The sequence below is a fragment of the Schistocerca nitens genome, chromosome 2 (assembly GCF_023898315.1).
Source record: "Schistocerca nitens isolate TAMUIC-IGC-003100 chromosome 2, iqSchNite1.1, whole genome shotgun sequence".
Classification (NCBI taxonomy): Eukaryota; Metazoa; Arthropoda; class Insecta; order Orthoptera; family Acrididae; genus Schistocerca; species Schistocerca nitens.
In genome coordinates, this window is record NC_064615.1 from 686,488,706 (window position 1) to 686,504,757 (window position 16,052).

Sequence of the window (16,052 nt, forward strand, 5' to 3'; positions counted from 1 at the left end):
GACATGGCATTTGTGAACATAGACGTAAAGTAAAGGAAAGTTAGCCGGCCGCTGTGGTCGAGCCGTTCTAGGCGCTTCAGTCCGGCACCGCGCTGCTACTACTGTCGCAGGTTCGAATACTGCCTCGGGCATGGGTGTGTGTGATGTCCTTAGGTTAGTTGGGTTTAAGTAGTTCTAAGTCTAGGGGACTGATGACATCAGATGTTGAGTCCCGTAGTGCTTAGAACCATTCGAATCATTAAAGGAAATTTATTCCAAAACAGAATATTTGTCATTTTGGGATCACTATCAACACAGGAGGATTCTTTCGGATTAAATAATGCACTTCAAATGTTTCAAAAATTGTTAGACGGAGTTCTCAGAGGATTGAAAAAAATGGTTGAAATGGCTCTGAGCACTATGGGACTTAACATCTATGGTCATCAGTCCCCTAGAACTTAGAACTACTTAAACATAACTAACCTAAGGACATCACACGACACCCAGTCATCACGAGGCAAAGAAAATCCCTGACCCCGACGGGAATCGAACCCGGGAACTCGGGCGTGGGAAGCGAGAACGCTACGGCACGACCACGAGCTGCGGACAGAGGATTGAAACCATGTAAATACTTGATGTACCCTGATGATATAGTCACCCATGCAAATCATATGGTACAGCACTCGAGGGAAGTGTTCCTGCGAGCGAGTGCAGAAAAGTGTAATTTTGTGCCATAGGAGTTGGCATACCTTAGTCACATGATTAGTCAGAATGAGGTTAAGACAGACCCTGAGATTGATAAAGCTGTATGTGAATTTTCCATGCTTGGCTCTTTGGCTTTGCAAATTATTAGTGGATTTATAAAGGGATTTTCATGTGTTGCAAGACTGACTATGTAGTTGCTGAAGAAAGGTTCAAAATGTCTTAGGCCATAAGGTAAGACGGCTGTCGATGTACGTTTGGAAAACTGAAAGAAGCTTTCACGTCAAGTCCGATCTTAGTGTTTCCAGATTTTAGTATGGAATTTATTGTCACACGTTGTGTACAATCATTCACTTTTTTGTGTGTTGCCTCAAGAAATAGAGGCCCTAGAGCACCCAGAAGCCCATGCATCAAGGCAAATGGACCCAGCAGAGTGGAAGTACTCCACGACGGAAAAAGAGACGTTGATCACTCTCTGTTGTATCACCTACTTCAAGTGTAATCTATACAGTAAAAAGGTTCGATTCATAACAGGTCACGCCGGCCGCGGTGGTCTCGCGGTTCTAGGCGCGCAGTCAGGAACCGTGCGACTGCTACGGTCGCAGGTTCGAATCCTGCCTCGGGCATGGATGTGTGTGATGTCCTTACGTTAGATAGGTTTAAGTAGTTCTAAGTTCTAGGGGACTAATGACCACAGCAGTTGAGTCCCATAGTGCTCAGAGCCATTTTGAACCATAACAGGTCACGCAGTGTTGAAATGATAACTGGCGTTCAAGGACCCATTTAGTAGGTTGAGACGATGGGCGGTATGACTGACTGAGTTTCGTTTTGAGGTCGTACGTAAACCAGAACAGAAGCTTTGGAAAGCAGACGGCTTAAATAAGAAAGTAGCAGTGTTGCAAGTAGGTGGTGATGATGTTACGGAACATAAGACAGCGCAGAAGTCGGATGACGAGTGTAGGCAGTGCAGTAAACAACTACAGTATTGTATGCAGTATGGGTTGCTTGGGAGAACCAGTCCTGACAAAACTCTACCATCTGGTGAGCAAGATGTATGAGACAGGCGAAATACCCTCAGACTTCAAGAAGAATATAATAATTCCAATCCCAAAGAAAGCACGTGTTGACAGATGTGAATATTAGCGAACTATCAGTTAAATAAGTCACGGCTGCAAAATACTAACGCGAATTTTTTACAGACGTACGGAAAAACTGGTAGAAGCCGACCTCGGGGAAGGTCAGTTTGGATTCCGCAGAAACGATGGAACACGTGAGGCAATACTGACCCTACGACTTATCTTAGGAAATACATTAAGAAAAGGCAAACCTACGTATCTAGCATTTGTAGACTTAGAGAAAGCTTTCGACAATGTTGACTGGAATACTCTCTTTCAAATTCTAAAGATGGCAGGGGTACAATACAGGGAACGAAAGGCTATTTACGATTTGTACAGAAACCAGATGGCAGTTATAAGAGACGAGGGGCATGAAAGGGAAGCAGCGGTTGGAAAGGGAGTGAGACAGGGTTGTAGCCTGGCCCAGATGTTATTCGATCTGTATATAGAGCAACAAGTAAAGGAAACAAAAGAAAAATTCGGAGAAGGTAGTAAAATCCATGGAGAAGAAATAAAAACGTTGAGGTTCGCCGATGACATTGTAATTCTGTCAGACACAGCAGAGGACTTGGAAGGGCAGTTGAACGGAATGGACAGTGTCTTGAAAGGAGGGTATAAGGTGAACATCAACAAAAGCAAAACATGCATAATGGAATGTAACCGAATTAAGTCGGGTGATGCTGAGGGAATTAGATTAAGAAATAAGAAACTTAAAGTGGTAAAGGAGTTTTGCTATTTGGGGAGCAAAATAACTGGTGATGGTCGAAGTAGAGAGGATATAAAATGTAGACTGGCAATGGCAAGGAAAGCGCTTCTGAAGAAGAGAAATTTGTTAACATCGAGTATAGATTTAAGTGTCAGGAAGTCGTTTCTGAAGGTATTTGTATGGAGTGTAGCCATGTATGGAAGTGAAACATGGACGATAAATAGTTTGGACAAGAAGAGAATAGAAGCTTTTGAAATGTGGTGCCACAGAAGAATGCTGAATATTAGATGGGTACATCACATAACTAATGAGGAGGTATTGAATAGAATTGGGGAGAAGAGGAGATTGTGGCACAACTTGACAAGAAGAAGGGACCGGTTGGTAGGACATGTTCTGAGGCATCAAGGGATCACAAATTTAGCATTGGAGGGCAGCGTGGAGGGTAAAAATCGTAGAGGGAGACCAAGAGATGAATACTGTGGTGTCACCGCCAGACACCACACTTGCTAGGTGGTAGCTTAAATCGGCCGCAGTCCATTAGTACATGTCGGACCCGCGTGTCGCCACTGTCAGGATCGCAGACCGAGCGCCACCACAAGGCAGGTCTCGAGAGACTGACTAGACTCGCCCCAGTTGTACGGACGACATTGCTAGCGACTACACGTACGAAGCCTTTCTCTCATTTGCCAAGAGACCGTTAGAATAGCTTTCAGCTAAGTCCATGGCTACGACCTAGCAAGGCGCCATTTGTACCACTGCATATATCTCAAGATAGTCTCACTTGCATCATCAAGAATGCTGTATAAATGCTGTATACCAAAGGACGATATAAAAGTTAAGTGTTCTAGTAGCTACGTTCTTTTCTTTATCACATTCATTACGAATCCTGTTCCAGACTTCGCGCCAGTCGGCGTGTGTGTACGTGTGCCCTTTCGGCTACCCGTCACTGTGGACTGGCTGCCTTGTCAGTCCACTACAAATACACTAAGCAGATTCAGAAGGATGTAGGTTGCAGTAAGTACTGGGAGATGAAGAAGCTTGCACAGAGTAGCATGGAGAGCTGCATCAAACCAGTCTCAGGACTGAAGACAACAACAACAACATGGATTGCTCTGCAGAGGAAACAAGTTGGGACCGCGAGTAGTACCAGCGAAACCGAGGAATAGAGAGCAACAGGAGACACATGATCATGTATTAACAAATCATGCCGCATATAGGGCTACCGAAAAGAGAGTTGAGGAGAAATGTTGGTTTGACGACAGGAAGCTGGACCTGAACCTGCAGGTGCAGAACTGCATACAGTATGTACAGAGAGTGGATTTGTTTCGAACAAGGATACCATTACCAGATTATCTGAAGAATTAGCACCGTCTGAATTTCTTAGGACAACAAAACACCACCAGGCAATAAGTAGGCACTCATAACTGTAGATCGTTTTTCGAGATATCTGCAAATGGTCGTAATGCCAAACCAACAGGCAGCGATAGTGGCACAACTGCTAGTATACATTTGGATACTGGTTTTTGGCGGACGTGAAAGATAGTAAGGGATCAAGGAACCAACTTTATGTCAGATTTTTTCAGGGAATTGTGTAAAGTCTTATTTGTAAAGAAGTTGAGGACGAGTTCTCTACATCCTCAAGCTAATGGGTGAACGGGAAGAGTGCATAGAATTATAAAATAGATGCTAGGACTCTATGTGGACGCACACCGTACCAACGGGGATATCCGTTTAAGGCATGTGTCTTCAGCGTATAACTTGAAGCAGCACACCAGTACAGTATTGTCACCGTATGAGGTAGAACGTGATCATAAAATGCCGTTGTCGCCCGACGTGTTGAAAACCAAGAAGAGGAAAACAGGAGCAACGATTAAGGAATTTGCGAGTGTGGTAAGAGAAATATGGAACATAATGAATAAGGCGTACACACGGATAGTGTCTTCAGCGTATAACTTGAAGCAGCACACCAGTACAGTATTGTCACCGTATGAGGTAGAACGTGATCATAAAATGCCGTTGTCGTCCGACGTGTTGAAAACCAAGAAGAGGAAAACAGGAGAAACGATTAAGGAATTTGCGAGTGTGGTAAGAGAAATATGGAACATAATGAATAAGGCGTACACACGGATAGTGTCTTCAGCGTATAACTTGAAGCAGCACACCAGTACAGTATTGTCACCGTATGAGGTAGAACGTGATCATAAAATGCCGTTGTCGTCCGACGTGTTGAAAACCAAGAAGAGGAAAACAGGAGAAACGATTAAGGAATTTGCGAGTGTGGTAAGAGAAATATGGAACATAATGAATAAGGCTGTAAGTGGCGTGAATACAGGGACGCTATGTGCAAGAAGCATGAAGCGCCCTTTGAATGTATCCTGATAGCTAAAAGAGCCACGCGCACTTTGAATAAGAGAATGCTATTTGACACTGATATCAATATAAAAGATAGGGTCGCCACCAACTCTAGCCACACGACAAAAAGAGGTAGCACTGAGTCGGAAAATTACTTAATTTATTAATAATACAAACTCACAAAAGAACATTCATTGTAAAGTCATTGATAAAGAATGGGATGTAGTTATTAATATGATCCAGGCATTCTTCCCGTGAATCAAATATTGAGTAAAGTAAATAGGACGTGAACACCATGCGTAAGTGCAGCCTGCAGCAAGATTCGTGAAAACACAATCTCTTCCAGAGCATTTGTTTCAGATAAAAAAAGGGACACTAATCACTACACCTGTGCACATGGAAACGCTATCGGTGGGCCAACAAGGAAAACTACAAGGTAAATGGCGAAGGTAACGGCGACGTAACATCGGTACACAAGATAAGATTGAAGGCAAAATTATTTATTCCTTAAAACATTGATGTAGTGCATCTATAGCCTGCTGTTGCATGCTAACTATGTACAATTGCTTGTGAAATACGACAGTTTCATAACAGACTCGCGGGCCCACTCGGTCCGCGGAGATAATTTCTATGGACTGTGGCCAAATTTTAATCACATGAGACAAAGAAAATTCACAAATACACAAAAATTACCAAGATCCGGAAAAGATTAGAAGCATACACACACAATTGTAGGCACATAAACATTCACACTGAACCGAGGGCAATTTAACATATGCAACTCCTTTGTGCTGCGTTCCTCTCACGGATCAAAGTCAAGACTGCATTGGGAATCAAACTGAAAGTTTACAAAAGCCTTGCATTCCCTGCTGCAACCCAGCAAGTAAATCTTTATAAGACGAAATTCGAGACCAAAAGCTAAAAGCTCCCCTCTCTATGTGACAACGCGCCACGCGGTCAGTCCAACTCACCCTTCTGCTACTGGAGCACAGCTGTGTACGCTTCCCGTACCGGCGGCAGACTGACTCCCGCTTCTCCAGCCTCTTCCACGCTCCGCGTGGACCGGAAAACCCCAGGATGCCATTTCCGCCACCAACCTAACGCAGGTGGATTTCTTACAAGTAGCGGAAACCTCTTTGCCGACTTGACCACTACGAGAGTTGGCAATGAAAGGTGGCTACAGGACCCTTTCAAGGCGTACACACGGATAGTGTCTTCAGCGTATAACTTGAAGCAGCACACCAGTACAGTATTGTCACCGTATGAGGTAGAACGTGATCATAAAATGCCGTTGTCGTCCGACGTGTTGAAAACCAAGAAGAGGAAAACAGGAGAAACGATTAAGGAATTTGCGAATGTGGTAAGAGAAATATGGAACATAATGAATAAGGCGTACACACGGATCAAGAGAGAGCAGATTGCTGCATAGCAAGAATGCTGCATTAGAGGATAGGCCAATGGGTAACGCTGTCTGCTTCATACACTCCAGAGAGAAAGACGAAGAAATTTTTTTACGAAATATCAAGGGTCATATCAATTTGTGGAACGTCAAGATTCAGTTGTTGACGACAATTTTGCACAAGGGACGTTTGAAACCTTTCGGAGGTAATCCGGATGTTATCTCAGGAACCGGAGATCCTGAGTGGAAAAGGAAAGTGGAAAATAAGGTGCAGATTAGCGATGGGAAGGTTGTAGGCGAATGAGCGATAGTAAGCCCGTGTGGGTCAAGACCTAGGGGATTAGAACAGATTTATTTCCCTGATTTAGCATAATCTTTAGTAGAGATGAAATGAACTGTTGCGGGGCAGTAGGGGACTTCAGGGGAGCAAAAGATAATAGATATACCAGTGCTCAGGTGAGATACGCCAGGAAACAAGATGATGGAGTTCATAACTGGGCTACTGGTCGTCATTGGAGTGGAAGCATGGAATCATTGTGGGATCACCACCTGGAAGGGGAGTGCTCTTCGCAAAGCAAAAAGCTGTGTTGATCACCGGTCATCGCTGTGTGATCTAAATGGTGTTTAATGCATGGAAGAAGCAGAATGAAGTGGGACGACTAGAGGAAGTGTCCCGTAATTTTCGGAAGGTGCAGAGAAACGCGGAGTACTTAAAAGGTTTTATGGGTTATGTAGGAGAATACGTGGGACTTACGAGAAGTTGTTGCATGAGATGACGCAGGTTCTGGGGATTATATCACATACGAGAAGGAGGAGAGATGGATCGATGTGGAAGGTCAAATTCCAAAAACTATATTTGGGACAGCGGATGAAGAGGACATTAGCAAGGTGAAGGACACAGTGAAAGTAATGAAACAACAGGTAATAGGAAACAAGCAGCGCGTGGGTGGCATACCACGCAAATGGCGAATTTGGAGAAAGGTGTGTTGAACAATACTCAGTCAGTACGCCAGCTGACTGGGTAAGTGATGAGCTATGCAAAAACTGGGGAAGAACAGAGAACCAAATTCAAGTAGAAATGTTGGACGAGGATGTAGTGCTAACAAAGTGGTTACAGTCCTTAGAGAATAGTGTGTGGGGAGCACAAAAAGAGGTAGCAGTTACGGGAAGCTATGCAGCAAGCTGTGCGAGACCAGGTAGGAGTGTACTTGTCAGTTCAACAGTACCTGGAGGGGCTTCAGAAAGTGCAAAAAGAGCAACCTCCAACCTCTTGGTACCTAATCATAAAAAAATGTACCGTTTTATGTTAACCTAGCAGTAGTGGAAGTAAGCAGAGATGGAGCAAAAGTGTACGTTTCCAGTATCAGGGAACAGGCACAGTACTAACGTTATGTATCCTGTTAAGTGGGGGGATGCTGAAAAAGGTTTTCGGAGTAAAGGTTGTAATGGTTCTTTATTTACGTGACCATTACGGAACTCCAACCCCAGTTCTCGATACCAGTAATATCGAACTACTTTTCTGCGAAGTAATACACATATTTTTGTGATAATATTCACATTTGGTTTTATTAATGTATAGGTACTCCGATATATCGATATATTACAGTGATAAGGTTCTTGTGTGTATTCATTTCTGTAAGACTGTTATAATCTTTGACTTTCTTGTAACCGTTTTGGCGTGAATGCGCACAGAGCAGTCTTTGTTTGACTTTGCAGAAGTTATGTTGTTTTTTCTCTTTGTAAAAGAACAGTCAAGTCTTGTGTTTGGTTAAAGTGGAAATTAAATATATGAAGATCGATACAAAACTGTTTTGTTGATGATGCGACAATTAAGAAGAAGTATATGTGAATTTTCAAGAAGTTTTTTAAAATGTGCATCGTGAATACCAAGTCAAAAATTATTTCTACCATGCCATTGCTCTGATCTGGGATTGTTTGATCATTAAGAACTTCCTGAAAACGCATTTGTTAGGTCCTCAAATATTGCTGAAATACAGACCCGGACCTTCTAGCAGCCAAAGTGGAATCACCCTAAAATCAACAAGATGAGCCATAACGACTTCGACGAAATCTACGTGGGAACCCATTCAAGATAAGTGCCAAATTAATGACTTTCTTACAGTGAACTCATAATTTCGATTCTGACGATACCATCCACAGTCAATAGTTATGTTGTTTGACCGATAAAACGAACATATGCTGCATGAGCAACATTATTAATCTGATTTCTAATCTACTTTGCAAGTGGTGGTATTGTTAGAAGGTAAAATGGTTGTTACTGGTTGTGGAATACAAGAACTGACTTACGTAAATGGAAGAAGCGGACTTACAGGAGTTACATGGCAGAGAGAATACGGTTAGTTCACACAGAGCAGTGACAGAAGTTGTATGTAAACAGATGTGCAATTGCGTACCGTATTTGTATCATACAACAAGCATCTGTGAGGAATAAATTCATGGATACGGCCTTTTGGGCAAAGCGCTACGTGTTTTTAAATGTTTTAGCAGTGACAAACGTTTATAATGTGGGAGTTTTACCCACTTGACATCTTGTGCATGAGGTTCAGCGTAAAAGGAAGATGTTTCAGACCTGAAAATGACAGCTCAGACTGTTGAAACCGGTTGTCTTGAATAAAAAATATCTTGTCCAAACTTGACTTTTGAATGGTTTTTAAGAGTTTAAACAGACCATCTTTCAATGCTCCCGTAATGATAAAATACAATCAACAGTATGGGCCAGAGGAACTAACGGAGGTGTTATCAGACTATGTTAAACCAGGTGTTGGGACATGAGTTAATACAGTCCACGAAAAACTTCGTTTGGAGGGAAACAATGTTAACCATTGTAATACCAACTATCACAGCGACACCTCCTCTGCTAAGCGGTGTCCTTGTTTATGCGTACAAAAAATAGAAAGGAAGAAAGAAAGCAGAACCAGTCATTGTTTAAATTCAAGTGGACTTAATTCCCAGAGACTGGAGAGAACTATGACAATAATTTACTTTGGGAACTTGATGGTAAAAGCAATCTTGCAAGAACAGACCGGAGCCTGTTGGGCCAATCACCAGGAACTGTCACACTAATGTTTAAGTATACTCTGGTTAAGACAACCTGGGGACCAGGTCTCGTTAAAGAGGCAGGTCAGTACAGCACACCGACCAAATTTAGTCATAAATGTGCAAATTATAAATTAAATTACAGAAGAGCCAGCCTCAGGCGACAGCGGATGTTATGCCTTACACAACCCAGCAGAGCTGTAACAAGTCTCAAGGCGTGACAGACAGGCAAGGTATACAGTTGCACAGCTACAATAAGCGAAAAAAGGCGGAAACCTGTCCACACCAGCAACTGAGGTAGTATTAAATGTGCTACATCGCATAATAAAGCGAAGCAAGCATAGGCCGTAAGCATATAAATAACTAGCCACGTTTGAACTGTTGGCTCAAATGGCTCTGAGCACTATGCGACTTAACTTCTGAGGTCATCAGTCGCCTAGAACTTAGAACTAATTAAACCTAACTAACCTAAGGACATCACACACATCCATGCCCGAGGCAGGATTCGAACCTGCGACCGTAGCGGTCGCTCGGCTCCAGACTGTAGCGCCTAGAACCGCACGGCCACTCCGGCCGGCGTTTGAACTGTTAACGCAACATTACCAGCATGGGGCTGTGAAACTTGGGGCGCCATCCAGAACGCTTTATGCTGTACATCGCCCTCAGTTCGACCTCGCATCAGAGTGGCCTACCGTCAGACACAAGACGCAGAGTCAGCGACACTGTGTGGCCGGCCGTGCGCTGGGACCCAGCAAGTCAGCCACAGTGCTCTTGCAGTTGGTCATGGCGGCTGCATCGTCCACCGCCGCCAGCTGTACAGCGCTGGAGACATCAGCTGTGTGCCTTGTCCAGCGTTACTGGAGCTCAATCACACTGCCTCTGCTTGTAATGAATCGTGGTGGAGAAATGTAATAGAGGAATTTGACAAGCAAAAACAATCTCTCTGACTCTGGCCTCCTACATGAAGAAACACATTCAATGTGCCTCCTGATCTTCACATCACGTTTACTGAACTAATATCCACAGTTTACTGTACCTTCTCATGCAGAAATATCTTACAATTGATTCTAAATTAAAGTCTACTACTTCAACTACATATTGTTGGAATTTATTTTTCAGGAAGCCCTGATCAGCACACTAGATTCTCCTAAGCCTACCTGGCTAGCTCTTGTAACTGTCAACAAGTGGCTACATGTTGCTGTTGCAAATAATTCGATACGTGGACAGGGAGGCGGAAGTGGAAGTATGCGCTGGGCTCCAGTTATCCTGGGTACTACACTGTCTGCAATTACTTTCGTTTTTGTTTGACATACTGCAACTCATTATTTGCCCACACATGTGTGTCCGTAACCTGTATTAACGGTTGCCGTCGCCGATGCTTCCAACATTCATAGGAAGGAGAAAAGGAAGGGTTAAAGTTTTTGTGAAAAACGAAGTCATTTGAAACAGTGCACGATCTAGGACTGGGGAAGGATGGGGAATAAGACTGTTCGTGGTCTTTTCAAAGGAACCATCCCCGATTTTGCTGTAATCGATTTAGGAAAATAACGGTAAACCTAAATGTGTGTGGCCAGACGGCATAGGGACGACAACCCCTTAGTATGTCAGTCTAATGGCTAAACACTGTGCCACATCATTTGGTGCTCCAGTATTCGAGACCAACATATGGCCCATCCAATGAAGCCTTAATTACCTAATTACTTTCTCAAGCGTCCGTTATGACCTGAACGCCTAATCTTGTGTATATTCCGGCAAAGACATATTGCTCTTTAAATAACGGATGACTGAAACTTGCTTTGAGCTGACTCCACGTTGACAAACTTAAAATAATTATCACTTCATTTCTGTTAGATTCCTTGGTAGATGCATCTGCATTCCGCTTCATGTGTGTCTACCTTCTTGTCTAATCTGGATCGCGCCAGGTCCACAAGATTCATTATTGCGTCTTCAGAATACAGGATGTCGATGCCAGAGATTCTTAGCTTTTCTTAGTTCGGAGATATTTGCTTCTCCTTCTCTTTTTGTTCTTTTTATTCTTCACTTTCAAGTAATTTTAGGCCATATGGTCACGATTCATATCGTTCCTGCTTCTTTCTAAGACATCCAGTACTCCGTCGACCAACTGTCTCCTAACCGTGAATTATTTTTGTATCCCTGACACTTTGTTTTCGTTAACATGCCCCTTCTCTGTCTATTTTTTTTCACCTTACCACATAATGCATAATCTTTGACAGATCTAAGAAGTTGATCTCTTTTACCTTCATATGGATTTCGTAATTTTTCATCCACATTTCGCTACAGTTAATAACTTTGAAAATTTGAGTTAAGCTTCCTCAGGAGTGAAATATTTTTGTATCCCTGACACTTTGTTTTCGTTAACATGCCCCTTCTCTGTCTATTTTTTTCACCTTACCACATAATGCATAATCTTTGACAGATCTAACAAGTTGATCTCTTTTACCTTCATATGGATTTCGTAATTTTTCATCCACATTTCGCTACAGTTAATAACTTTGAAAATTTGAGTTAAGCTTCCTCAGGAGCCGGCCGGTGTGGCCGTGCGGTTCTAGGCGCTTTGAAACCGCGTGACCGCTACGGTCGCAGGTTCGAATCCTGCCTCGGGCACGGATGTGTGTGATGTCCTTAGGTTAGTTAGGTTTAAGTAGTTCTAAGTTCTTGGGGACTGATGACCACAGATGTTAACTCCCATAGTGCTCAGAGCCATTTGAACCATCTGAACTTCCTCATTCTTAGGGTGTCAACCAAAACACGTTAGTTTTTATATGCGTCTTTTGGGTCAAATTATCATGTACACAGTTTCAAATGCCACTGAAGTGTAATTTTAAGCAAATATTCAATTGATTAGAATAGAAATCGGAAACCCCACAAATTTTCAGTTTCTTCGCAGGCAAACCATGTTTATAATATGTTGACTGATCTGGGCTGACTTGAAGATAGAAGGGAAATCACAAAAACTAAAATCAGTACAAAAATTACAAAATAAAAGTTGCACACAACGCACCGGTAGCTGTTACTCATATGAAATGTTTGCGTAAGATCTGCCGAAATTTTGCCAAGGCGAAACACATGTTTTAATTTATAATAATCATCGTCTTCTGTGTTTAATAAGTTATCCGCTCTGAGGTACTTTGAATACGTGCATCGGCTAAGTTGAATCAGTTGCTTCACAATGGCTAATTGTAATTTTTGTAATGGAATATACACAATAGAAAGACATGTTGCGAAGCTTTTTGGTATAAAAGGAGACAAGTTGCAAGGATGTTCAATCCTCAGTTGTAGATGAAACTGTACATAACTTGGAGGCGAAATCGTTTAGACATAGTTACTGAATATGGCGCCTTACTAGGTCGTAGCAAGTGACGTAGCTGAAGGCTATGCTAAACTGTCTTCTCGGCAAATGAGAGCGTATGTAGTCAGTGAACCATCGCTAGCAAAGTCGGCTGTACAACTGGGCCGAGTGCTAGGGAGTCTCTCTAGACTAGACCTGCCGTGTGGCGGCGCTCGGTCTACAATCACTGATAGTGGCGACACGCGGGTCCGACGTATACTAACGGACCGCGGCCGATTTAAAGGCTACCACCTAGCAAGTGTGGTGTCTGGCGGTGACACCACACTTTCTACCCACTGGAATTCCTGATAGCACTGTATCAAGTATGCAGGTATTCGTTATTTCCTAATCGTGCGCTTATCGCTCCAAGATTCCCTTCGTTATCTTGCACTTGGTCCTTTTATAGACGTAGACCCGGCATCCGGGTTGATGTCATTGTTATTAACAGACAATGGATTCAAATATTTTCTGTTCTTGAGTACAATCGCAGACAGCAGTTTAATGCTTATCTTTCGTTTATCTTGTTTACTGCTTTTGCTGCGGTATCTGTTATGTATGGCTTTCATTAACAAAGATAAAATTATGGACTGCGAGATAATCTGTATCTGGCCACATTCCCTCCCAGCTTTTAACTCCCGCACAACAGCTATGCATTGATTCACATTGCATGCACACAATTATTTTTGCAGTATTACTCATTCATTAAATCAGAAAAATGGCTCAAAGAAGGATTTGTCACTGGACCATCTTCACGGTTATAGTCCACGGTCATAGTCCATGTTTTCTCTTCTTTTTTTCATCAGGATCCTATTTATTGACTTTTCTTTCGCCCACGAAATCGCTACGGACAGTGAGCTTTGTAATGGAGGTGGAAGAAAAGTTATGTTCTGGTTCAATTCAGTCGGCCGCGTTGTGACTCCAGTCGTGAAGGGGACAGCGCGAGTTGTGTCCTGTGATCTGTCTGTCTGCATGCCTCGAAGTTAAGACTGTATGGGCGTTGCCACTATGAGGAAAAGGAATTGTCAGCATGGCGTAGTTGCCTCTCATTGCACGACAACTTCGTATTTTGTATATGCATGTGCGGTCATGAGATGCAAAACACTGAAAAGCTGAGAGCACCAGCTGACGACGGCTACCTACAAATTGTGGCTCGTACATACACCGAGGTGAATGTAAAAGAACTACTCGCTGCTTTTTGGGGAGAAAAGCGCAAGGTCTGTGTACAGCAAGGCTGCACAAAACCGTCTGCACCCGATCAATATGGCCTATAGCTGCCAATTGCGAACCACGCCACGTACACCCCAAGACTGTGGCGCGTGAAGACGATGGAGAAAGAAACCTTTGAAACAGAACCTCCTTCAGTGGCGTCGGGTTCTCTTCACTGGTAAGTGAAGATTTTGTTTGACGCCTGATGATCGCCTTGGGAGGACTCCCAATGGATGTATCAGGCATGCTTTCCGACGGATTAGGCAGGGCAGTGGTTCGGTCAACGTAGAGACCTTTTTATGTACGGATGCCGGATATCTTTCCTCACCATATCGAATATTTTAAGGGTTGTCCGCCGTCGGTACAGGATCCTTCAATCAGTTGTCTAGTCCTATAGGCAGCATTTACTAGACAGGTGCGTCTTTCAGGAGGAGCACAGCACACTCACCTCATAAACACCATCGTTCACGAGGCCCAAGTTAGCCGGATGGAAGAGCCTGCAGTATCTCCTGAGATAAACCTGTCTGAGCTTGAGTGGGACCAGTCGAAACTGGCAGTGCGTCGTAGCGGGAACCCTCCTCACACTAGAGGTCACAAATGAGTCCCGTATACTCGCTTTAAACTCGCCAGCGAATCTTGTGACGTCATCTCCAAACTCGCCGTCTCCGCTATTGCCCCCTTCTCACCTGAGTCTGTTTGTCGCATACAAGTAGCAAAATGTGTGTGAGTTCCTAAGGGACCAAATTGCTGAGGTCATCGGTCCCTAGATTTACACACTACGTAAACTAACTTATGCTAAGAACAACACAAACACCGATGCCCGAGGAAGGACTCGAACATCTGGCGGCAGGGGCCGCGCAATCCGTGACATGGCGCCTCTAACCAAGTGGCCACTCCGCGCGGCCATGCAAGTAGCTTCGACTCGCTCAGAAAGGACAGCGAGTACACGAGTTCGCAAGTATAACCACGGATTCACTGCGTTTCGGCTGCATACACAAACTGTTTGAAAGAAATTTTCGCCATTAGAAGGTAAATTACTATTCATTTATCTCACACAAACATGCTTTCGCCTTTGTAACCATTTTCAAGTACGAGCTGAAATGACACAAAATGTCCGACCTGCCTAAATGACATAAGAACCACTAGAATTAGGGTTATTATGTAAATAACACATCGGTTAGTAACGAATATTGGTCCGTTTATTTATTTATGTATATGTACATGATTGACGCACATTAATGTGACCATCGCCTATATTCGACGTCAACAACCACTCACAGACAGCAGATGGTAGCACTAACAGCGGAGCGTATATAAAGCATGCCGGGGATGTGGTGAGGGTTGCGAAAACAGTGCAGCCGTAGTAAGGCGGAAAGAGAGCGATTTATGAAACCGTTCAAGAGTGTATATTATTGGTTTTCGGGCTAACGGTGGAGGCATTTCCGAAACTATTGAGTTCTGTTCACGAGCAGTCGTGGTTAAAGTACCGGGTGATCAAAAAGTCAGTATAAATTTGAAAAGTTAATAAACCACGGAATAATGTAGATAGAGAAGTAAAAATTGACACACATGCTTGGAATGACATGGGGTTTTATTAGAACCAAAAAAAAAAGCAAAGTATTGCTAGACACGTGAAAGATGTCTTGCGCGCGTCGTTTGGTGATGATCGTGTGCTCAGCCGCCACTTTCGTCGTGCTTGGCCTCCCAGGTCCCCAAACCTCAGTCCGTGCGATTATTGCCTTTGGGATTACCTGAAGTCGCAAGTGTATCGTGACCGCCCGACATCTCTAGGAATGATGAAAGACAACATCCGACGCCAATGCCTCACCATAACTCCGGACATGCTTTACGGTGCTGTTCACAACATTATTCCTCGACTACAGCTATTGTTGAGGAATGATGGTGGACATATTGAGCATTTCCTGTAAAGAACATCATCTTTGCTTTGTCTTACTAATTATTGCTATTCTGATCAGATGAAGCGCCATCTGTCGGACATTTTTTGAACATTTGTATTTTTTTGGTTCTAATAAAACCCCATGTCATTCCAAGCATGTGTGTCTATTTGTACCTATCTATCTACATTATTCCGTGATTTATTCAGTTTCCAAGTTTATACTGACTTTTTGATCACCCGGTATACCGTGCACGACAAAATGGAGATGAAATAGGTGAACCGCAACTGCG

At 43.3% G+C, this 16,052-nt stretch overlaps 1 protein-coding gene across 1 annotated transcript in view; it reads left to right on the forward strand.

Moving 5' to 3' along the window:
- The window catches only part of LOC126235255 (uncharacterized), a 141,116-nt gene extending 130,498 nt beyond the window's left edge, over positions 1-10,618 (forward strand). The window contains exon 6 of the mRNA XM_049943985.1: positions 10,430-10,618. Coding sequence (XP_049799942.1) covers positions 10,430-10,618 — 189 coding nt within the window. The remainder of the gene's footprint in view (positions 1-10,429) is intronic.
- Positions 10,619-16,052: the final 5,434 nt, after the last annotated feature.